The sequence below is a fragment of the Pecten maximus genome, chromosome 10 (assembly GCF_902652985.1).
Source record: "Pecten maximus chromosome 10, xPecMax1.1, whole genome shotgun sequence".
Classification (NCBI taxonomy): domain Eukaryota; kingdom Metazoa; phylum Mollusca; class Bivalvia; order Pectinida; family Pectinidae; genus Pecten; species Pecten maximus.
Window position 1 is genome coordinate 14,365,091 of NC_047024.1, and position 25,443 is coordinate 14,390,533.

Here is a 25,443-nt window from a genome sequence, read left to right on the forward strand (position 1 = left end):
CCAAAGGCGGTGTCCCAATGGTTATCTTCAGCAGTATACTTCAGTAAGATAGCACTATAAAGTCAGCACCATTTCCGCGCTGTCACAAGGAGGAAAACATGAACATATCGCAGCCTCCCAAATCACACCGACTACATGCATGTCATTTAAAAGATTATAACTGTAAATAAGGCTTTGAATTATACAAAGCTGTTGATAGAACCGTAAACAACATAAATCAAACCAAACGCTGATTGCCTGCCTAGATTCTTTCACGAGCAATCTTCACCAAGTCTCCATTGTGTAAGCAGCTAAGCATATATAAATTATCCTCTTAAGGTATGTCGGTACAATCCAGACATAAAAATGTCCAAAACATTAAATTGTCATCTTTACATTGGTCTAATTATGGATTGTTCTGGAATTAATCGCAAGAACAAAAGGTATTAAAGACAATTACACTATTTATAGTTATCAGTAATAATGATTGACCGACAGAGTACATGACTGTTCATACTTCACCTTTGTGTTTTTATAGTGTTACGAACAAAATCTATCTCTGAGTCTATTATCTTTTCAGACTTCGTCCTCTGCTGAATTTTTTTCTCGGGTCTAAAAAAACATGCATCGACCTTATAAAAATGCTATAATTGTATATTAAAATCCTGTTAACGACCGTGAAGCATTTTCTCCTTTAAAGCTGACAGCGCATTTTCAAAAACTTCCAATTGAGATTAAAATAACTTCGTGCGTTGTTATTGGGTATTTAAGCACAACATCAGAGTGTTTAATACTCTCAATTAACAATTAAACAATATATGGATAGGAGCTGTGATGTTTTATGAAACAACGAGACTCTTCCATAAATGTATAATTGACATGGTCATAGATCCATCATGAAGTTTCATCAAACAATTATCATTGCTCTCTGCAGGAAAACATTACGCTTTGAAGCAGAGAAGTGTATAAGGCATTTTGTTGGATATAATTTGTACATATACCGGTGCATCAGGTGCTCGTAAACGACAGAAAGTTACATCATTACCAGATACTGCAGCTACACTGCTATCGTTCTTCTGTCCATCAACAACCCATTACGCAGACACCTTAGTGGTATTAGGGTTTACAAATATCTTTACTTCTTGTGATTCCAATTAGTGATCTTGCACCTTGACGTTTTTATGTATATGGTAATTTGATCCAATTGGTTTTAGTCTGATAAAGAATTCCTTGAAATCGATGGGGTTTTTTTTCGTATTGCGTCTCGCCGGAATTGATAAAAAGTCTCAATATACCCACTGTTAATGAGCAAGTCATTAGATCAGTCTATATATCCCTTTACATCATAGCCTCCTAAGACACACACCGCCCATCATATTGATGCACCTCTAACCCAGGTGTGCCCGTCCTTAAATGACCATAGGTGGTGATACGGCGTATACAATACAAACCAGACCATATATGGCCATATAAGGGATGTTGTCTTTAAGAATGTACACTTCTGTGATGTATAACGATTCCTGAATTAAACATGTTTGGGACGGGGAGTTAATGGCATGGCAGGCAATGAAAGAAACATTATATGTCCGTGTGATCATTTTTGTGTCATGATTGGTCAAAGATACTAATTATACATAATATGTGATTTTATTTGAGTTTTTTGCTTTTTTGACCAATTCCAGGACAACTCCATAAGATATCCTCCATATGACATTGTAATGTAAGATATGTATGGATGCTTTCAGAACGGACACAAATAGTTTTATTCTTTTAAATTATGGAAGTGACATTTCTTCAATCTGTTCATTTACCTCGGAATGGCAATTTAAGTTATGATCCCTACCCCTTAACTCTTAACGGCAAAATACTAATGTTTAACTTGTTTGGCAGATTTAACCTTTTATATGAAAAGTTCTGCTTTAAACCTTAAACAAATATTCAGCATATCAAAAGAAAACAAATTAGTCTTTCTGAAACAGCCAAAAAATGAGAGGTCCGTGTTCTTCCTTTTTTGTCCCATTGTTCCTTCTGTTATTTTTCACGATTTCGAGGTAAGAAATCCAAAGTGCTTAACGTACAAAGTGCTTAATTTTCAAAATGGTTGCTAAATTGGTTATTTATAAAAATTCTTGTAAAAAAATGTCTATAAACAACAGAAGGTTTATGACACATCTTTCAGATTCGTGTTTGCTAATAAGATTGACCATAATATTGCAAATATAAAATACCTTTATACAAGTTCAAAAAGAGATTTGAACGTGATCGTAACCACAGAGGAGTACATCCTTAAATGACCATCGCTGTTGTCCAGACGTGGTACAACACAAACCAAAGCAATAACACAGTATAAAGAGGTCGTCCTTAAATTACCATAGAGGTTGATAGGACGTTAAACAATACACAAGGGGAGGTCGTCCTTAAATGACCATCGCTGTTGTTCAGACGTTGTACAACACAAACCAAAGCAATAACACAGTATAAAGAGGTCGTCCTTACATTACCAGAGATGTTGATAGGAGGTTAAACAATACACAGGGGAGGTCGTCCTTAAACTACCAGAGATGTTGATAGGACGTTAAACAATACACAGGGGAGGTCGTCCTTACATTACCAGAGATGTTGATAGGAGGTTAAACAATACACAGGGGAGGTCGTCCTTAAATGACCATAGCTGTTGTTCAGACGTTCTACAACACAAACCAAAGCAAAATGTTGATAGGACGTTAAACAATACTCAAGGGGAGGTCGTCCTTAAACTACCAGAGTTGTTGATAGGACGTTAAACAATACACAGGGGAGGTCGTCCTTAAATGACCATCGCTGTTGTTCAGACGTTGTACAACACAAACCAAAGCAAAACACACAGTATAAAGAGGTCGTCCTTAAATTACCATAGAGGTTGATAGGACGTTAAACAATACACAGGGAAGGTCGTCTTTAAATTACATGAGCTGTTGGTAGGAGTAAAACAATACACAGGGAAGGTCGTCTTTAAATTACATGAGCTGTTGGTAGGAGTAAAACAATACACAGGGAAGGTCGTCTTTAAATTACATGAGCTGTTGGTAGGAGTAAAACAATACACAGGGAAGGTCGTCTTTAAATTAATTAAAACTGTTGGTAGGAGTAAAACAATACACAGGGAAGGTCGTCTTTAAATTACATAAACTGTTGGTAGGAGTAAAACAATACACAGGGAAGGTCGTCTTTAAGTTACATTAAAACTGTTGGTAGGAGTAAAACAATACACAGGGAAGGTCGTCTTTAAATTACATGAGCTGTTGGTAGGAGTAAAACAATACACAGGGAAGGTCGTCTTTAAATTACATGAGCTGTTGGTAGGAGTAAAACAATACACAGGGAAGGTCGTCTTTAAATTACATGAGCTGTTGGTAGGACGTTAAACAATACACAGGGGAGGTCGTCCTTAAACTACCAGAGTTGTTGATTGAACGTTGATAATACACAGGGTACCATATTCTCGAAATCAGAACCACCAGGCAATGAAATCACTAGGCTCAATCACCAGCATTAAATAAGATGATATAAAATATTTAGCAGAAATATCGCGATGTGGATCATTAAACTTCCCCATTGTTTTCAAGACTGTATAATTACATAATGACGGGAATAAAAATGAGATGAAGCATGGTTCAAAGGTGATCTTTACTCACTAAATGACGATGTTAGATGTTAGTATCCTTTCAACACATTCATGCCTGAATAGGACAAACAAATCATTGCCTTATGGTGTAAATATCATGTTTCAGAAACCAAGACTTCTCCTGGACAAAATGTTTGACCTATGATACTGACAGCGGATTAAGCAACGTATTTCCGACCGAACATTACATTTATATCGCTTTGAGTATTCATTGATGGCCACGTGAAAATAACAATCTGTAGGATATTTAAACATTAACATCCTCGCCTATCTGTATGTTCACCAACTGGCTCTTAAAATAACGTACGCTTTGTGTAGTGTAGGGATAAAAATGTTATCGGTTCTCTCGTTTGTTACATGGAAGGGTTTTATGGTGACGTCAAGATCTCGCGTGGGAGGGGGTATATCTTTGTGTGATGTGACATTAATGTATAAGATACTGTTTCATATATCTGCCTGGTGTTATTTCTCTGTACGATATAAGGTTAACATGTTCGATACTCTCTGGTTTGTCTGCCTGGTGGTAGTTCTTTGTGTGATGTGAAGTTAAAATGTTCGATAATCTTTCTTATGTCGGCCTGTCAGTTATATATCTACCTGGTAGATGATATGACCACCATTGTTCCCATTTTGAGGACCTGATATGACCCGGACGTCGTCTGTCGATGACGCGGAAGAGTGTAACAAGAGGCAACACACACATGATGCATCTCATATAGTTACATTGTGTCGTAGAGAAGGAGCACAACCTGATACAGAAATGATTTAATACCTTGTCAAGAACAAACAAAAAAATACATTAAATATGTTTAACAATCCTTGAGTCTAAGTTTCACTTGGATAAGTAAAACAATACTTTGGTATGTATTTCTCACTTAAACTTTTAATTGAATCACTTTCACGTTGGAATAGATAGTACAAGGACCGAAACTTACACATGATTTTACTATCATTTGTATTAAGCTTAGTTAAAAAAACATGTTTCAAGTATGTAATACATTTGCCTCCAGAGGTGTTAAGAATACCGGAATATGTTGATTGATAGTGCCAGTCATACTTCAGACCAGTTTAGGACATATTATCGAATATATGAGAGCCATTTGAATGGAGAAGTTCCATTTTCTTATAATATAAACATAAACTTATAAATAGAACTCGATAACTTACTTGACTAAATCAACTGATGCCAAAATACCATTATTCTACATTTAATTTCAGTGTCTAGTGGGTTTCTTCCTAGATAAAAACATGAACAATAAAACTAGCTATACGGTTTCTCATATTATAAGTATGTACATACAAAAATGGAAGATGGAATTTTTTTCTATAATATTTGTATTTTCAAATCGCCATATTTCTGATAAATATACTGGCATGATCAGTGGATCAGTTATCTACAATTGCAGATTGACTGGAAGGGATTTGTTTCTTATTTTCTTATGAGCAGCAAAAAACACTGATCTCTGTGCTTGTTCAAAAAAGATAGGCGTATTTCTAATTCATCGTTACAATATGTACAATGATGAGTTCTTGCACATTTCCTTGTAGAGAAGATGACAAGTTTTTCCTTTATAACTAATGAACTTCCAAGTATTACAGCATTGTTCAAATTCAATTAATGCTAATTGTGAACCATCTGGTGTTTCTAATAATAGGACGGCATCATCGGCATATAATATTTAAACATTTGGAGATGCATTCCAATACAGATTTTGTCTATTGTTTGAAAACACTTTACATTTGTCATCAACAAATCATTTAAATAACTTGCAAACAAAAGTAGCTAACATTTTCGTCTAGATTTAAACGAATTGGACAATTCCATTATAGTTGCCAGGTTACCGGGATATCGTCACTTTGAGATGTCCGCCACAAGAGTCACACCTGTATCGTTAAAACCCATATGTTTTCCCTGTTGATCACCATGTTGTAATGCTTGTTTTGTTAATACATTTATAATATTTGTAAACGATACTGACTTGGTCTTACTCGACCAATAAAACACAATAAACTGACAGCCGATAGGAAGTTAATAGGATTATCTCTAACGATTCACACACTAAGGTTTCTTGGCGGTTCTTTGGCTAATGTTACGACTACGCATGCACATAAATGTGACCGTCGTCAGGATAACACTATTATACGTATCTAATACGGCACTTGATATCCCCGATTTTACAGGTAATTACATTTTCACCTAGCTACCCAGACGAGGTTTATATAGCTAACGACATCTAGACGTTTTCCTTCATACTTTTTTCAGTAAAACATTAACACTGCCAATTCTATATCAATATCTATAGATTGCAGCTTTTCTTATTATATGTAATGGTTTAGATCAAATTTCTCCTATTTATCCTATTAAGTCTTTCGATACAGTTTACAAACGATGTACGTGAAGAATTTCGTCACATAACTTAAATATAGAGAATGGTAAAAAAACTAATATTCCTAAACAAAACGGTGCTGTGCCTTGGAAAAATTAAAAAAAAAAAAAAAAAAAAAAATCAAATTTTCTGTTGCCATGTCCATTTAATTCTGATACTCATCAAAAATTTATTTTAAAAAATATAGGAATCCAAGCGTATATAAATACATACAATTGTTATAGCGTAAACAACTTTATAGAATTAGATGAAAACAGGTAAATTTATGCATATAGTTTTTAAGAAAATGACAGACCAACTAAATCGGTAGATATTGTAAACTAGTATGTACGGTATTAACGGTATTAAGATATGCCGTTATGTTATGGATTATATCCCTTTTTAATGTATGTGTAATCATGTGTGTATTAATATGAATGATGGGAGGAAGTTATCTCCTTTAACAATACTATCGGAATACATTTCCTTAAGGTCATGGGATCTACAATATTCACGTGAGAAATATATGGCCACTTTTCAGGGAAACGACTTTCAAGTTGAATAAATGAAATTTAAATATACCATACATTGTTTTGTTTTCTCTGTCATACTTGTAATTAAGGAAAGGTTGACGATAGTTTCCCGCCAACACATTAGCATTGTACTGATAATAATTACCCACAGATTTTCAACATACAAGATCACATTTATCGCCTATTATTCACGATAAGATCAATCTTAAACGTTTTTTTCTTTATACATAGACAATGTATTGTTATATTGATTAGAATAGACGATATTTTTTGAAGATATATCGTTGATCCTATGCGTTTAAATAAATAATAGAACTGTGTTTATCCTGGTAACAACTTCTAAATCAAAACTACCGAAAACCCTCGTTATAGGGACACATGCTTTTGTTAAATTTACATTCGCATAACACTTTAATAATAGCAACTATCGGAAATAAGGATTATTTGTGAAGTGGTTGATATGATCATAGCATTACGAACGCTTATAATGACGTTTTGATTATCCCATTAGCGATGACTATATATCATTCATCTGATTGACTAAACTTTTTCTAATAAATATATTTTACTATCGACAGAATCGAAGGAGAGTCTTTTTACAATGCACCGTAGTTATGTTATTTGCCTATAAAGCTGGGTTTATGACGGTTATAAACGTCCTGTGAATGAAGTCGAATGTTTAAATAAAGAAAGACTTCAAAATTGACATTACATTTGTATAATCACATCAAACTTTTCTACAAAACAAAATGGTTCAAGCGAACCGCTTAAAAATAGATATCGTAAAACTGCTTCCCAGCGCTGTTGTGTTCAGCATCCCGTCGAATATGAGCCTCTCTTCATCAATGTCAACGTTCCAGATTTTATATATCTGGTTTCGTAATGAGCACACTCAGCGTTTCCCTTAATAACTTTGTTATGCATGAATTTGATGCTTTTAGATTTCATGAGAATTTCCTTATTACACTCCCGAACAATCTTTTTTCGTTTTTTCGTTTTTTGGTGAAGAGCTGTAATAGATGCTGATGCGTCAATAACAGTTACGCCCTTTCTTCTTGCATAAAATATCAACCAGTTGTCGATCTTGGGCCTCCCAATTACCAAATCAGGAAATTCCTTCCAATTAAAACCTTTCGTCATTATAAAATAATCCAAAGCAAAAGCGTTCGACATTAGGCCTCGTTGGCTTACTTTATCAAAGTCCTTCCAGGTTTGAATTTTTTCTGTAAGTCCAATTGGGCTTTCAATACGCCGGCCTGTTATCAGGAGAGGTTTCCGTTTATATAAAACTTTATTATTCTTAATCATCTTTAATGTGTTCATAAGGCCTTGGTTAAAAAGTATATCTGAATTACTATAACCGAAAAACTTGCTTTCATTATATGTAGCCATAACAGTAGTAAACATATCCTTCAGAATAGGTATATATCCACAATTAGTCCTTTGTAGGGGTAGTACTTTCCAATCAAACGATTCTGCAACTTTCCCCAGCTTAGTATCATTAGTAAACAAAACGAGAGAAACATCAGGTCCAAGTTCTCGCCACATAAACAACGTGTTATTGTAAACATTCCCACTTTCCATTGAACCATTCCATGATGTAAAGAGAACTAGTAGTGGTGTTGTAGGCACTAGGGGTGTGCTCGGTATACTGACCGTTTGTGTGATGTCCACTGTAAACCTCTGAAATCTCCGAACATCTTTGAACACTACATATATCCAGACGAAATTGGTTAATACAAATCCAGCAAAGGCATACTTTATATCGACCAACTTCATAGTTGTCCGCCTGCTCTGTAAGTCCGCCTTCTCTGGGCAGCCTTCGTATACTGCAGATACCTTAGGTCAGTCCCGCTATTCATAACACTGTTATGTGAAGACGACAGCGCTGGAATATTTATCCGGTGTTAAGTAGTCACCATGAAGATTGGCACGTAAAACTCTCCCAGTTTTCCGTTTTTAGCGAGGCGTGCCTTGCCAGTCCTGGCTTTAGTCATAGTGATTGTTTTAGAAAGCTGAATTTTACTTCTCGGAGTTAAATCAATACGCTGGTGAAAAAAGTTCCTGTTTCTAAGAGATGTGAACATAACAGTTTAATATTTCTTCTAGAAAACAATAGCTTATATTTATTGTGAAAACTATATTTTCTTTTAAGGTTCATGTAAATAGTAAATCAAGTGATATTAATTGATATGATGTTTATGCTTTTATAAAGTAAAATCTGTCGAAATTACCAAAAAAATTGTAACAGGTAGCTTAACAAATTAAATGTCGAAATTAAGACTCATGGATAGCCATGACACATATTAACAATTGCCCAAGTTACATATGTTTAATTGCAACAGAATAGTGATTTTTAATCTGGATAAAATTGATTTACTATCTACATGAACCTTCAAGGCCAGATGTAAAAAGTATATCAACTATCAGTGCTGTTTTAGATAAAACGCAGCTGATCAATTTCCCTCCCCGAAAAAAACGTTATTTGTTTTGGCTATTCCACTAATACCCTGTTAGGCCCATAAATAGATAAGCGTTTCCCCGAGGTTTGTAATGCAAGATAATTGACACACCTGAATCTGAGATCGGATTGTGACGTCATGTTTACAATGGTACAAGTGTATGTGTTTGTTATCCTCTACGATTCAATTGGTTTGCATGAAATATGATGTTTGACTGCTTTTACATCCAAGTTTATTAAGGGGAGGTAGATAAAACATGGATTCATTACAATGGGTGGTTGGATTTTGTTTCATTTAATTGGAATTTAAGCTTACAGTCATGGTTTGTTATATAAGGGACCAGAAACATCTATATTTATGACTTTGTGTTGTGCAGTCAGAATTGATATGAGGAGTCATACAAGGAAAACATATCAGTGTGGAATTTCAAGGTGGTGATCTTGTCAAAGATGATTATTTCATACATTGTTTCCGTCAAAGACAACTGCAATTTTCCAGATTATTTTTTCTGAATAACTCGTAATTTCTCCCATAATATCATCGAATTTACTAATTCAAGTTGATGTTACAATCTTTAATACATTAATTGGTGATTATCATTTTTAATATCACCTGAACATTCAATTGTATTAGCTCATATGGTCTGAAGGACTGATTGTGCTTATGCCGTGAAGCAGCGTCCGTCGTCCTGCTTCCGTCGTCCGTCAAATTTACACTACTAGTCATGATTCACGGTGCAAATATCAACCATGGTGTGGAGCAAGAGCCAGTATTGTTGATACGGTGAACATGGCCCCCTATGGGTCTGAGGGGCGGGGCTGAACAGGGAAAATATGCATCAAATTGGTTAAAATCATTCTACTTTTGTATGATTGAAAGGATACGGTCTATATTTGATCTGAAGCATCCTTGTGTGAACTAGAATCGATCTTGTATGAAGGATTGGTCTGGACCACTAGAGATCTAGGGTCGGGGCCAATAGTGTAAACATAGCAATTACATTAAAATCCATTGTTCATGTAGGAAAGAAAAGGGTTTTGTCCATATTTGGTCTGAGGCATCCTTGAGTGAACAAGAACCAGTTTTGCATAAACAATTGGCTTGGCTCAGTAGGGCCTAAGGGGCGGGGCTAAACAGGGAAAATATGCCCCAAATTGGTTAAAATCCTTCTTCTTTTGTATGAACGAAAGGACTCGGTCCATAATTGGTCTGAACTATCCTTGGCTGAATGGAAATCAATTCTATATCTACGATAGGTCTTGTCCCCTAGGGATCTGGGGCGGGGCCAAAAAGGGGAAATATAGCAATTGCTTAAAAATCCTTCCGCTTCTGTATGAATGGAGGATTTGGTTCATCTTTGGTCTGCAGCATTCTTGAGCTGAGGGAACTGATATTTTATAAACGACGGGTCCTGATCCAGCAGGGGCATGATGTGAGGCATGTGGCCAAAAATGGGAAATAAAGCCTAATCTCCGAAAACCTTCTTCTGCAGAAATGTACAGTATTTTCCGTAATTCCTTGTCATATCCAGGTGAGCGATGCAGACCCTCTGGGCCTCTTGTTGAATAAGTGATGTAACATGATCAATAAATTAGTTATCCTTTTATGAATAAGCTCAAATTAGTCATATATCATTTTGTTTATTTTATATGTATCCTAGCGTGTTTCTAGTTCATGTGGTCTAGTGTACACTTGTGTGTCTTCTAGTTCATGTGTTCCTAGTGTACACTAATGTTTCTTTCTAGTTCATGTGTTCTAGTGTACACTAATGTTTCTTTCTAGTTCATGTGTTCTAGTATACACTAGTGTGTCCTTCTAGTTCATGTGTTCTATTATACCAAAGTGTTTCTTTCTAGTTCATGTGTTCCTAGTGTACACTAGTGTGTCTTTCTAGTTCATGTGTTCTAGTGTACACTAATGTTTCTTTCTAGTTTATGTGGTCTAGTATACACTTGTGTGTCCGTCTAGTTCATGTGTTCTAGTATACACTAGTGTGTCTTTCTAGTTCATGTGTCCTAGTGTACACTAGTGTGTCTGTCTAGTTCATGTGGTCTAGTGTACACAAGAGTGTCTTTCTAGTTCATGTGGTCTACTGTACACTTGTGTGTGTTTTTAGTTCATGTGTTCTAGTGTACACTTGTGTGTCTTTCTAGTTCATGCATTCTAGTGTACACGTGTGTGTTTCTAGTTCATGTGTTCTTGTGTACACAAGTTTGTGTTTCTAGTTCATGTGTTCTAGTGTACACAAGTTTGTCTAGTTCGTGTGTTCTAGTGTACAGTAGTCTGTCTTTCCATGTCTTTCCATTTCATGTTATTCTTGTGTATTCTTGTGTGTGTTCTAGTTAATTTTTGATGCGGACGCTGCTTCCTGGTAATCTATTTTAAGTATTTTTTCTCTTGAAAGGAAACTGATAGAATGATTCTGGGAACATGTTTAATGTAAAAGTGCCATCTTTTCCCTTTACGAAACTAAGTTTACATATCAAGGAAAAATTAATGAGAATAAAAGAAAATATTCATGAAACAATGTTGTAATATGTAACATTCGGAAATATTCTGCTTTGTAAGAGAAATATAAAGGGATTTTTTTCCCGAACTTTTTTGTCCCTCGCTTTTTTCGTGAAAATGAATACGGATTCGTTCTGCATACTTTGTATGGAACTTTGTGGTGGGTCAGTTATACATGCTGCTATTTTTCATTAGTGAAGAAATGAGTTTTAGATATAATTGACAAAAGTAATAACAATATTGTATATTCATATTTCACTGTTAAACACGTCACGTCATACAGTCATTTAGATCAATACCAATGGCATGGTTTCCCAGTTCCAAGATGGGTAAGTTTGTCTATGCATTTTTCGTTCACTGTACTCCGCATGAAGTTCCTTCTGGCCCCTTCTTTATTCGATGATCTATATTTGGTACAATAGGTGATGATAAAACATATGTCTGTATTGTGTTACGCCTCTGATGGTAAGACACTCTTTATATGGACTTAACGTTAGTGCTAGCGTTCATGTGACCCCCTTGTAAAGTACAGGCTAACCTGCTCCATTACAACAAGTATCGATTGGTGAGAACGGTTTTCATAGCAACATGTTTCTTTGTTTTTATGACTATGTCAACAATCATACACTTAAAATAAAATCTAACCGAAGACACCATATTACAGCTCATGATGAGAGTGCGGACAAATTGTCGAATTTAAGCACTTGAAGTTAATTATATGTGAAACACGAAGATGATCGATTTGATAAAATCAAATTCCCAAATCTTTCTACATTATATATTGGGATGTTTTTATTGTGCGATATACGGGGATGGTTTTGATAGAACGATATACGGAGATAGTTTTGATAGTGCGGTATACAGAGATGTGGTCTGATAGTGCGGTATACAGAGATGGTTTTGATAGTGCGGTATACGGAGATGGTTTTGATTGTGCGGTATACGTGGAGGTTTTGGTAGTACGGTATACGTGGAGGTTTTGATAGTGCGGTTTACGTGGAGGTTTTGATAGTGCGGTATACGGGGAGGTTTTGATAGTGTGATATACGGAGAGGTTTTGATAGTGTGATATACGGAGATAGTTTTGATAGTGCGGTATACAGAGATGTGGTCTGATAGTGCGGTATACAGAGATGGTTTTGATAGTGCGGTATACGGAGATGGTTTTGATTGTGCGGTATACGTGGAGGTTTTGGTAGTGCGGTATACGTGGAGGTTTTGATAGTGCGGTTTACGTGGAGGTTTTGATAGTGCGGTATACGGGGAGGTTTTGATAGAACGATATACGGAGATAGTTTTGATAGTGCGGTATACAGAGATGTGGTCTGATAGTGCGGTATACAGAGATGGTTTTGATAGTGCGGTATACGGAGATGGTTTTGATTGTGCGGTATACGTGGAGGTTTTGGTAGTACGGTATACGTGGAGGTTTTGATAGTGCGGTTTACGTGGAGGTTTTGATAGTGCGGTATACGGGGAGGTTTTGATAGTGTGATATACGGAGAGGTTTTGATAGTGTGATATACGGAGATAGTTTTGATAGTGCGGTATACAGAGATGTGGTCTGATAGTGCGGTATACAGAGATGGTTTTGATAGTGCGGTATACGGAGATGGTTTTGATTGTGCGGTATACGTGGAGGTTTTGGTAGTGCGGTATACGTGGAGGTTTTGATAGCGCGGTTTACGTGGAGGTTTTGATAGTGCGGTATACGGGGAGGTTTTGATAGTGTGATATACGGAGATGTTTTGATAGTGTGATATACGGAGATGGTTTTGATAGGGCGGTATACGGAGATGGTTTTGATAGTACGATATACGGGGATGGTTTTGATAGTGCGGTATACAGAGATGGTTTTGATAGTACGATATACGGAGATGGTTTTGATAGTGCGGTATACAGAGATGCTTTTGATATTGTGATATACGGAGAGGTTTTGATAGTGCGATATACGGGGAGGTTTTGATAGTGCGATATACGGAGATGGTTTTGATATTGTGATATACGGAGAGGTTTTGATAGTGCGATATACGGAGAGGCTTTGATATTGTGATATACGGGGAGGTTTTGATAGTGCGATATACGGAGATGGTTTTGATATTGTGATATACGGAGAGGTTTTGATAGTGCGATATACGGAGAGGCTTTGATATTGTGATATACGGAGATGGTTTTGATAGTGCGGTATACTCAGAGGTTTTGATATTGCGATATACGGGAATAGTTTTTACGATTAGAATGAAAAGTAGTTATGTTTTATGCATAAAATTCTAAGATTTATATATGAAAGATTATAAATAACCTTACTTTTTATTGCCGAGTCCTAAAATGTGAGGAAAATGATATCATCGTTTAGGACTTGGTGTTTCAATTTTGTCCTTTCTTTATGTTTAAATACTTTCATTACATAAGTAGTTAAACTTTCGGAATGAAATTGAATTGTTGCTTACGTAATTATATCAGTTGCAATTACAAATTTTTTATGCGAGAGAGATTTTTTCTCGAGGAGTCCATGATTGCGGAATACGTTTCCGCCACTAGGCCTACTGATATCAACTCGAAATCGAGAGGAATTCTTCTGAACAGGAAGGTATACTTGACAATGTCCGACCAGTTTATGTTGGTACGGAAACAGATTCCGAGTCCGATACCAAAGCGGAAAATGAATCTGAAATGAACTGGCTAGAGATCTAGGAGTGAGTTCATCGATTATTCATTTATAAAATCGAAGAAATGATAGCCGGTACCTACCTCATCTAGAAAAACTGGCAAAAAAGATGGCAGAGGATTCGATCATTAAGATTTTAAGGTTTTAAGGTTTAACTCAAAAGATAGTCAAAGACGTGGTCAAGTTATTATCGTAAATCAAAGATGTTCTCTAAGTTAACAATATTATGATAAAAAAACCGATGGAATGCCATAACGAGTTAAATATAACATATTACAAATTGTGGATATTTTTCATTTTGAAATGAACATTATTACATATATAACATAATGTTATAGTTATTTTGCATATGTAATGATAGAAAATCAGATTCTCTACTATCCGGAGCTCTCTATAAACAGGCCAAATTATATAGTCTCGACAGAGACGTATATACCACAATTCTCTGGTCTCGATGGAATCCAGTTTAGATAGAGTCCACTGTATACATTCCTTAGCAACGTTCAAGACTCTATAAACAATGAATAGTCATTATCTCCGGGCTGTGGGTTGTTTCCGCTCTTGAATCAGCCAGCGCCATAGATAAATTAAAGTGTGCAAGACGTTCATACACATCTAAATAGTTACGGTAATGACGATGGGAATTCGATGACAATTCACAAATGTCGATGAGTGGTAAATTATACATGGGGATAGTTATTTTATCTTAGGGAATGATTGCAAGTGGATAAGTACATTGGCGTGGGGTACATTTTGGTAATATGATCCACTTCGTCCTACTGGCCTAGTTTTACCTGTGACGATAATCTGTAATCACCAGAAGTCACGCTGTAGGACATAATATGGTTTTATTACTAATAGGCATGTTCACTTTTTACCCAGGGCAGTTTGCCAACTGGTGCCCATGTTGTCGAGATATACAATAAACAATGATCAACCTGTTGCCATCTGGTATGTAGTACCCATTCACGAGCTAGCTGTTGGCAACACTATTGTGATAACGTCGATGACATTCAGCAGACAAAATCATTTCCTTCAAGAAATGACGTTTTCTGTACATTGTTTTGCCGTATGCATTTTGGCGAGGGAGGGGGTAAGAAATAAAGATTACATTAAGTTAAGACATTTTTTTTTTATATAATTTCTAGTAGCTTAATGAGTATGAATAAATATAAGGGAAAATATATGTGACCGTCACTTTTCTGTTTCGGGTCTTTTTTAGACGGGACAATCACAATTTCTAGACGTAGGTAATCAATGGCTGTCAGGTGGAACTTGAACACCATCACACACTTGATGAGGTAACATGCACTTTCACATTTCAAGAATACTGGGAATTCCTTTCTTTTGTCCGATACCTGGTCAGTCTGTGTTAAACATATGTAACATCGCCTATAAAACCAGGTCAGTCATGGGTCATGGCGGAAAAAAAATGCCCGCTACATGGTTATTTAAGCTTGGAAAGGTATGTTTACATTTGTGTTTGTCGTATTACAGAGGGCGTGTACAATACAGATATTGACAACCAAGTATCCGATACACTGATCACCGACACGTGGCTCGGTGAGAATAGTTTAGGTGTTACGTGTACTGCAGTTTTATTGTTGGGGAATGTTCCACGTTGTTTTTATGGATTGGACCTCCTTGCAATACTGTTTAGTGTTCTTAAAGCAACTGAACTTAAAGATAACTGTTGTGAAATATCATTTCAGACGTAATAGATTTTTATAATAAAAACGATACTTTCCTTTAATAAAGAAAATCATCTGGAACAGTATACATACATGTAAATTAGTGCAAACCATTAACACCCAACAAGAATGCATATATACATGTAACTGCTCGTAAGCAGGACGCTGTGCGGACTCATCTATCGCACCCACGTGACAAATCGGATCCCTCCATGATGCATTGTTTACAACAACAGTCGAGGTAGACAGTGTTTTAAAATCCGTAAACATACATTTATAGAATATATTACGTACATACTCGTGTAGCAATTTATCCTATACTTATCTTAATATTTATCAGAAGAAATCCCCGCTTAATGAGTACGGTTAGAGTCGCTTTAATGAATATGAAATATACAGTTATATTCGCTTTAATGAATCTAAAAACCACAGTTATAGTCGCTTTAATGAGTTTAAATACCTACAGTTAGAGTCGCTTTAATCAATATAAATACCTACATTTATAGTCGCTTTAATAAGTATAAAATCTACAGTTATAGTAGCTTTAATGAGTATAAATGAAATTTGCAGTTAAAAAAGAGTCACTTTAATGAGTATGAAATCTGAAGTTATAGTCGCTTTAATGAGTATAGAATCCACAGTTAGAGTCGTTTAATGAGTATGAAATCTGCAGTTAAAAAAGATTGGCTTTAATGACTATAAAATCTGAAGTTAAAAAATAGTCGCTTTAATTTAATAAGCTTGACATCTACTGTAAGAGTCGCTTTAATGAGTATGAAATCTGCAGTTAAAAAATAGTCGCTTTAATTTAAGGAGTATAAAATCTACAGTTATAGTCGCTTTAATGAGTATATAATCTACAGATAGAGTCATTTAATGAGTATGAAATATGCAGTTAAAATAGAGTCGCTTTAATGAGTATAAAATCTGCGGTTAAATAAGAGTCGCTTTAATTAAATGAGTATAAAATCTACAGTTACAGTCGCTTTAATGAGTACATAATCTAAAGTTAGAGTCATTTAATGAGTATGGAATATGCAGTTAAAAAAAGTCGCTTTAATTAAATGAATATGAAATCTTCAGTTAGAGTCCCCTTAAGGGGCATCTAAACAGCAAATCTAGCCAAAACCGTTGATATTTTACATGGCTATACATCCCTACTGGAGTGCAGTATAATAGAAGTAACTTGATACAATTTTGATATGTATTATGTCAAACTGTGGGCCTTCCTGTTGACATTTAATTTGTTCAGTTGTTTGTAAATTTCAACAAAACATGAGAAAAATGCATGTTTCAGGGGGACATAATTAACTCATTTGTATCGTGCTTATTGTGCAAAACAGTCATGTCGTTTTGTTCACAAGAATCTAAAGCACAAAATAGGAGCATTTGGACCTTGAAATGCAAATGGCGGTTGGGAATAATAACACACAATTATGGCATATAAGAAGGTATTTCAAACGTCAAAAATGCTCATATTAGATACTATAGAGAACTCTTGACATGACAGGAAGACTGTTTTAAGGACAAAATGTTCATCCGTTGAGTTTGGGGTAAAAGATATATATTTCTGAAAAAGGCCTAAAACTCACCAGTTTGACAATTTGTCTTAAAAAGGTTATTCTTACTATAATCATGTCTTAAAAGTATGATATAGGAACATTTTCAATGGCTGAAATGCCTCCCTTTATGCCATATTTATGTAATATCATCCACAGCCGCCATTTGCATTCCAAGGTCAAAACTAAATATTTGTTTATACATACATAAAGTCAAATCCGGTCAAATAAATGCTCCTACCCAGTGCTATAGACACTTGCAATTGTGAGCATGACAGCTTGGCTATTTTTTACGTTTGGTTATTTTTGTGACTTAGAATTATTCCATGCTACAACTTACCACAAAGTAGCTCTATAGATGAAATTGTTAGCATCTGCATCAAATTATTTGGGATTTTAAGACACTACATGTCCAAACAAACATTTTGGTATATTATATGACTATTTTTGTGCAAATTTCAAGATATCTATTCGTGTTTGAAATTCAACATTATTCTGCTATATAAATGACCCTTAAAGAATTGTAGAAAATATACCTTATTACTAATTTAGAACTGCATCCCTAAACGGTTTCCTCCCTCGTGCAAGGTGTTTATATGTCCTTAATGTCACGAATATACACATGGAAAGAATTGTCTAAGCTGGTAATTAGAATGAAGTGTACCGTCACGATTATCCTTAAAACAACTAGGAGGACAAAAATAACGGAACACTTGCCAAGATTATTTTGGTCAAAACTGGCATTAGTTTGTAGATTTCGGATGTATTTGTTACATACATTTTTAGTGTAGTGTCTCCAGATATCTATATTTCTGACGTAAAGAGGAGGATGGGTTGTTATTCAACTCCCAATGCATGGAATAATCATTATAACTGTTGAATAGCATTCAGTTTTTACCACACGTGGAATAAACCCTAAATGCGTTTTGATTGGTCGACACGGAGGCCTTTGACCTTAACTATTTTTTGATCGTGTGGTTCAATGCATTTTGATTGGCAAACACTTGAAAGTCGCTTCACGATGTCTTGAAAAAGATAACACAATAAGTAGTAAGCAATTGTGTAAGTAGTAAGCAATTGTGTTGTTATACTCTTCAATATATATATATAGATCCTTACCAATTTATTGCTTTCAAAACACCTGGTATTGTGTAAAGAACACACGTTGACACAAAAAAGCTCACTTCATCCTCAGAATAGCTTTTCTATTGTGGTAGAAACAGGTCACACGAACTCGTGGTTGTTGTATATGGTATTTCTTTCACTTTCGTTAGTTATTTTTAGAAGCACGTGGTTTTGTAACGTTTGAAAAATAACTAACTCGAGTAAAAGAAGTACCATATACAACAGCGTCGTGTAACCTCTTTATTCCATAGAGAATATAGCTAGTGTTTAAAACAGCAAATGCCTGAGACGTATGCTTCATTTTAAAGCACGTAACATGTTCATATTGTTTTCCAAATGCATTGCAGTGTTTACAGTACAGTGTATCATTATCATTGTTAAAATTAATGCAATTTTCGGTAATGAAGTCCATTCTGGACCAATGTTAACAAAAACACATCTGTTTCATGCGCGATAACTCTTATAACACGATGCAGATCATGCTGTTTGTCATGTCGGCAATAAACGAGTTCTGTCTGTGACTACACAGATCATGCTGTTTGTCATGTCGGCAATAACCGAGTTCTGTCTGGGAATTTAGACACAGAAAGTGTTGTTTGTCATGTCGGCAATAGACGAGTTCTGTATGTGACGACAGATATATAGCATTATGTTAGCAATAAACGAGTTCTTTCAGGGACGACACACACAGATCATGTTGTTTGTCATGTCGGCATAATGATAAAATAATTATGTCTGGATGTCTTAATATGGGAATTGTTTAACTGGCTCTTCACTGCTTTCAGCGAATTATTTAGGTCCATACATATCCCTGATAAACAAAATAATGAATGTCATTTTATCAGTCGAATTACAGTTTTGATTTATGACTGAAATAATCACTGTTAATACCATTTTAAATACTGTACAGCCTGTCCATCCTTCTCCATCTGATCATCCACTGTCAATGTCCCGGCATGCTTGACTTGTATACCCAACCACATGTATATCATCACAAAACTTTCTGAGGTTGTTAGGCTCCCAGTATGCGGAAATCAGAGATGTTACTAACAGGAAAAGGAAAAGGCAACTCATCGAAACACCCAAGCAAAGTAAGATTGTCGTGAGGATCTCTGTTGACTCCAGTCTTCTTCGCCCCTTGTCGTAGTCTTCATTAACCTGACAAATAATAGTTGTACTCTGTATGTAAATATGCTTTATTGAATTGATAAAATAAATTATAGATATTTTGCCTATATCAAACATAAAATAAAGATAAATTTCATAAAAATAAATTGCTTTTGAATACTTCTCGCTTTCTTACGTGGAAACCAACCGAAGGGTGAAAAAAGACAACGACTGCTATTTGTTTCCATTTTGGAAAGCTTGGAGTGTTGGTTAGTACCTCTGAATTCCCGTCGCTTACATAAGATTCCGTTCGTGGATTATCTTGCAAGAAAGGCGACGCGCTGGACGTGAGGGGTTCGTCTTTGTCTGAATCCACTAATGGCGTATCTGCCGAAATATCTTCAGGACCAGGTTTTGTGTCCGAGTTCTCAGTTAGAACGATACTTTTGGAGATACCGTTGGTTCCATTGTCACGATCATGCTGAAAACTCAGTTTACTACCAGCATTGAATAGCGATTGGGCTTCAGGTGGAGTCTGATCTAGAAACTCGTCTATGTCTGTTTCCAAGTAACCATGATTTGCACGTGTTTCAGACATTCTGAAATCTTCGAATCTGAAATTGTACGCAATGGATCAGCATCAGGAAACAATACATCACAATACCTTCTAGAATTGGTATAATTGGGGTGTCGCATGATAAACCACTGACTTATGGGTATATTTTGATACAAATTACATACTTTTCAGAAAGTCAGTCATTTGTTTAAAAACAAAGGTGGCTTCAAACTAACCATTATATTAGGACATCTGCTTTCTTCTAAATATTTTTAGATATTAGTGATATAAATAGGTATGTTTGTATTATTCTCTTATAAAATAAATTCGAAGTGTCTTCATTGTAAACAAAACGAACATCCGAGATCAAAACTTACACGACCTCAGTAGTGGATTCTCTGACAGAAACGTAAAACTATCTGTGATCAAATGGCTTACATACATGTACGGCCATATCAACGTAATGTATGTGGAATTGTTTACACCGGACTTCCTGTAGACATATCAATACACCGAACATATGTGACTTAGCATTATCTCGTGTAAACTTTTGTAGATGTGGTACTATAAACTTATGTTAATCACAATAATGACATCAGGAAACGAAGTGCTATATACATGTTAAAACTAACCTGAAATTAATTATTTCTTATATCACTAATACAAAGTACACAGTGACTTATAGAGGTATAACTGATATTGATGACTAAGAATGTTACGGGTAGGTGTATACATGGATACAATGACTTATTAACTTAATATTGTTCTCATTTTGTATTGGAAGTATCAAAATTCTCACTACACTGGATAGATACTTCTTACACACACACACACACACACACACACACACATATATATATATATAGTTCATATATTATTTGTTATTTACTTGTGTCTTGATAAGGGACAGATTGCCTCGAAAATTCGATAATTTACTGTACTGTCGTTATGACTACTTGACAATTATCTATTTCTAGTAATACGCATCCAGCGAACATTTGTTTGTTATGATCAAGTACCTATATTGGACCATACCGTCGTTATTACTTTCTTGATCCTATATGTCATATATTATATATAAATACCCTGCCTGTTATTCTATCCAATGTAATTTGCAGTCTCGTCAAACAAAAAATGATGAAATGAAATAATAGCTATATAAATGGTAGATAAATCATTACGGGACTCACAAGTATAAACCATGGTTATGACGTATGTATTAACATCATACACGAACATGTATGATAATTAACCTGTGTACAATACTGATAGATATATCAAATGTACAACAAAAATCATCTTATCATCACTAATGTCCTTATTGGAAACATAAACAATAAATAAAACATTACTTACGTTGTACATGTATATACGTTTGTTTTCAGTCACACCAGTATTTTTGGTCGCCTTCCACTTACCATAAACAACGTAACAGGGGTACAGATGGGATTACTGCACGTCTTCCAATGTCTTTACACATACAATCATACAGAATTATATGATTGAAAGAAATGCTGCATTTAAATAGATTCTAGAGGCAATATATCCTCTATTAAATCCATGTATAACAATAAATGGTATTGTTGTGGATATAATCAGCCATCTATTTAACGTTCCCTAATATCCCTCAAAGTTAAGTATGAAACATAGCTATAATGTGTCGGTTTTTACTCATATCGCCACCAACACCCATACCACTCCACTTAGAACTATATCACCGACACACAGTATCCTGGATAAAAGTGTGTATGGCCGACATAGCCTTCACTTACAATTTGTATATCGTCTTCATAAATCTGATGTCATACTCTGACGGAAATCTGATTAATGAGATTTCAACAACAACATCCGTATATTTTTCGTTAAGGGGAAACTCTATCCCATGTATCCGTGGGTATAATTATAAAGAAAATCTATTTGAAGTTTGTGGAAAACTTGTCGTCAAGGTGACCTCACTCGGGAGAAAACCTAAAGATAAGTGAATTTGACCTTGAGTTTTTTAGCTTGTTTATCGTACGGGTGGCGAAGTGTGACTACCATTGATGGAGACTGAAAGGGCTGTATACTCGTGTGGTACCCGAGAACGCAGAACTTACTTCTTCACGCTAAAAAAACTTGCATTCTGGCATGGATTGAAAAACGAAGACACTGGCGTCAAGATTTTTTTTTTTTTTTTATCTAAACATATTTTATTTGCTTCAAAAGCATTTACGTTTTAGGCACAAGATTGTTACAACATTACTAAGGCTACTCCACAATAAATACTATATAAATTGAAATAACATAATATGATCGCAATGGATACCATTTTATACAAATAATCGAACAACAAAAAGATACAATGTTAAGAATTACCCGACGTTTACCTCGAAACAAAGCTACAAAACTAAAAAATTAAATTAAAATGTACATTTATTTTCCCATTCATTCATTCGGTCGTACATTTATTTATGTATTACATTTGAAAACGGTATGATCGTAGTAATTCGTTGAAAAGAAGCATGCGGTTGTTGTTGTTGTTGTTTTGTTTTTTGTTTTTTTTACCGCGCATGAGAAATAACCAGCATGCACACATTCCTATCTAAAATGTATATACAAAATTCTTTAAAATTCTGTACGAGTCCAGATTGCAATACTATGATCAATACTCACCGTGACTTTTGTATGATTGTCGTTTGTACTGTTGCCATGGTTGCTGATTAATTAGAAAACGTGGTCAAATGGTGGACAGGGTTACCCATCCAGAACGATAGCTATTTGACAGTACACATATCAACAGGTAAACAAACATTAGGACTGCGTTTCCCTTGAGTGGTTTTTAATGACACGCATGACTTTCCGTGACAATCAACTGAAATAAGAAAATAAACAGCAGTGTCTAATAGCAATGATCAAACGAGGAAATAACTGGCCACACAAACACTCGGAATGAGATATTGTAAATAGGTCACACACCTTTCACCAAAATGGCTGGATTTGCCTCTCTGGTCCGTGGTGGTAAGGTATCTTCCCGATCACATGAATTTACTCCTTCATTAACCTAATATTATGAGCACATGTACATCTAAATATAGATTAAGTAATAGATATCAAAACTATACACCAACATTAGTACTGTACCTCTATCTAGTTCATAGAAAATATGATATTCACGTGAAAAAAACACTTGTCCAGTTTTTAACGGTACCGACTCTCATTTAAAAGATGCATTACAATCTTTTTTTCATTGTCATAATCGTAATTATGGAAATATTAAATATTGTTATCCGACAACTCATTACCAAATGATTTCTAACATAGACTAACCACGTTTCTCGCGTAATATTCAAGATAAAGAAAGTTCATGTAACATATTATATAGTTATATCAGTTAAAACAGACAGTGTTGTTTGTGAGGTAATATGAAATGAAATGAATGTATGTATATGGGAATCGTATATTTGAACGTCCTGGATTAATATAGCCTTTTATTCCAGTTATACAATCACAATAAAGCGTACATAACACCAATGTATGCGTGTGTCCTTTCATCAAAACCGTGTATTACATACAACTCTATCATAGGATAAGCGTATGTTTAATTTGTTTTCAAAGTTTTAGGTGATATAGATATGATATGCTGTCGTGTGATTCGCTATTTACTAAAAGTGTGTATGTTCGACTTTGTGTGAGTGAGAGTGACTTCCCCTCGCACACGATAATATTCTCTATTATTTGACAGATCGAATTGTTATTGTTTGATCTATTGCGACATATGTACCAACCTCAGGTTAGAAAAGTAGGAATTTTACTAACAGAAAAAAATCACTAAACAAAAAACATATATAAATATATACACAGGGGTTAAGGTTTGGGATGGTCATTTTCAAATTTCTGATAAATAAAAATGTTTCTGATGAAACAAACACGCGGAGAAAATGTTAGACGAAACAGCAGTACAGGTACAATGTAGTCATAATGGCGGTCAGTACTTTTTTGCAGAGAATTCACAAATATATCACAATACTCTACGCTGAGAGTGACACGAATTGGAAGTCAAACTCCCATGCAATATTATAATAATTTTGAAATGTACACAGTTAGTTGCCAGTATACAGATGTACATTACAATTATTGTGAATTATCCGTCTCAAACACATCCATATGATTTTTGGTTGATTTTAAAATGCATTCGGTGTCAAATCGGTCGATGGAATTATCAGCAATACACGAACAACAATTTGCTTATTTCATAACATTGTCCTTTACCAATTTGATGTGACGCTGTTTCGTGTTCAATGTAAAGGACATTTGTAATTTGTGTAATATTTTATTTTCTGATAAAGGAGTGGATTGACTTCTCATCACTGTCGTTATTACAAATATACTTAAGTAATCGGATATCAATTAGAGTAATGCTTCTGTTTGTCGTATCCAGCACCTATATGTCGGGTAATACCGTCGTTATACAGACCCTATACCCAGTAATGGTCAACTAGAAGACAGGGAACCTCCATTAATGACGAGAGGTCCAGTCGTCCACGTTAAGGAGATACCTCGCCCAATCCTTCAGCCAAACTCGTATCATAAATGTCCCAACAGGGATACGTCATGTCTGTAATTTAACAGTCTAGAGCAGGCATTGCTTGTTACGAGATACCTACTTCAATCCCTTGATACGATCGACGACGCTAGAGAAATTCAATAAAGGTATTTTGAAGCAGTGGTCATCTTAAGTCCATCTAGGTTCATCAGAATTGATTTTGAGGAATGATTTTATTCATGTAAAAATCACAAACAGGCGCGGTGACGTATGACGAGAGTACAAGTGAAATCATACACGGACGCTTGTCAAGGAAACGCAAACAGTCGGAACCATACACGAACGCTTGTCAAGGAAACGCCAACAGTCGGAACCATATACGGACGCTTGTCAAGGAAACGCCAACAGTCGGAACCATACACGAACGCTTGTCAAGGAAACGCCAACAGTCGGAACCATATACGGACGCTTGTCAAGGAAACGCCAACAGTCGAAACCATATATGGACGCTTGTCAAGGAAACGCCAACAGTCGAAACCATATATGGACGCTTGTCAAGGAAACGCCAACAGTCGAAACCATATATGGACGCTTGTCAAGGAAACGCCAACAGTCGAAACCATATATGGACGCTTGTAAAAGAAACGTCAACAGTCGAAACCCTATTCGGACGCTTGTCAAGGAACCGCCAACAGTCGGAACC

At 35.5% G+C, this 25,443-nt stretch overlaps 1 protein-coding gene across 4 annotated transcripts; it reads right to left on the minus strand.

Annotated features, from left to right (window-relative positions):
* Positions 1-18,504: 18,504 nt before the first annotated feature.
* On the minus strand, positions 18,505-23,251 carry LOC117336178. Of its 4 annotated transcripts, none has more exons than XR_004534544.1 (4): positions 21,914-22,040; positions 21,575-21,868; positions 19,940-20,276; positions 18,505-19,713 (listed from the first exon to the last, which is right to left on the minus strand). XR_004534544.1 is itself a non-coding variant. In XM_033896574.1 (3 exons), exons 1-3 carry the CDS (start codon positions 22,906-22,908, stop codon positions 19,489-19,491), a joined length of 600 nt encoding a protein of 199 aa, XP_033752465.1. In that variant the 5' UTR covers positions 22,909-23,069; the 3' UTR covers positions 18,505-19,488. The 4 variants fall into 4 exon arrangements, 2 of the variants coding, with proteins under 2 accessions (XP_033752465.1, XP_033752466.1); XR_004534545.1 differs by having other exon boundaries at positions 21,637-21,868; positions 21,914-22,039; XM_033896574.1 differs by lacking the exons at positions 21,575-21,868; positions 21,914-22,040 and adding an exon at positions 22,871-23,069.
* Positions 23,252-25,443: the final 2,192 nt, after the last annotated feature.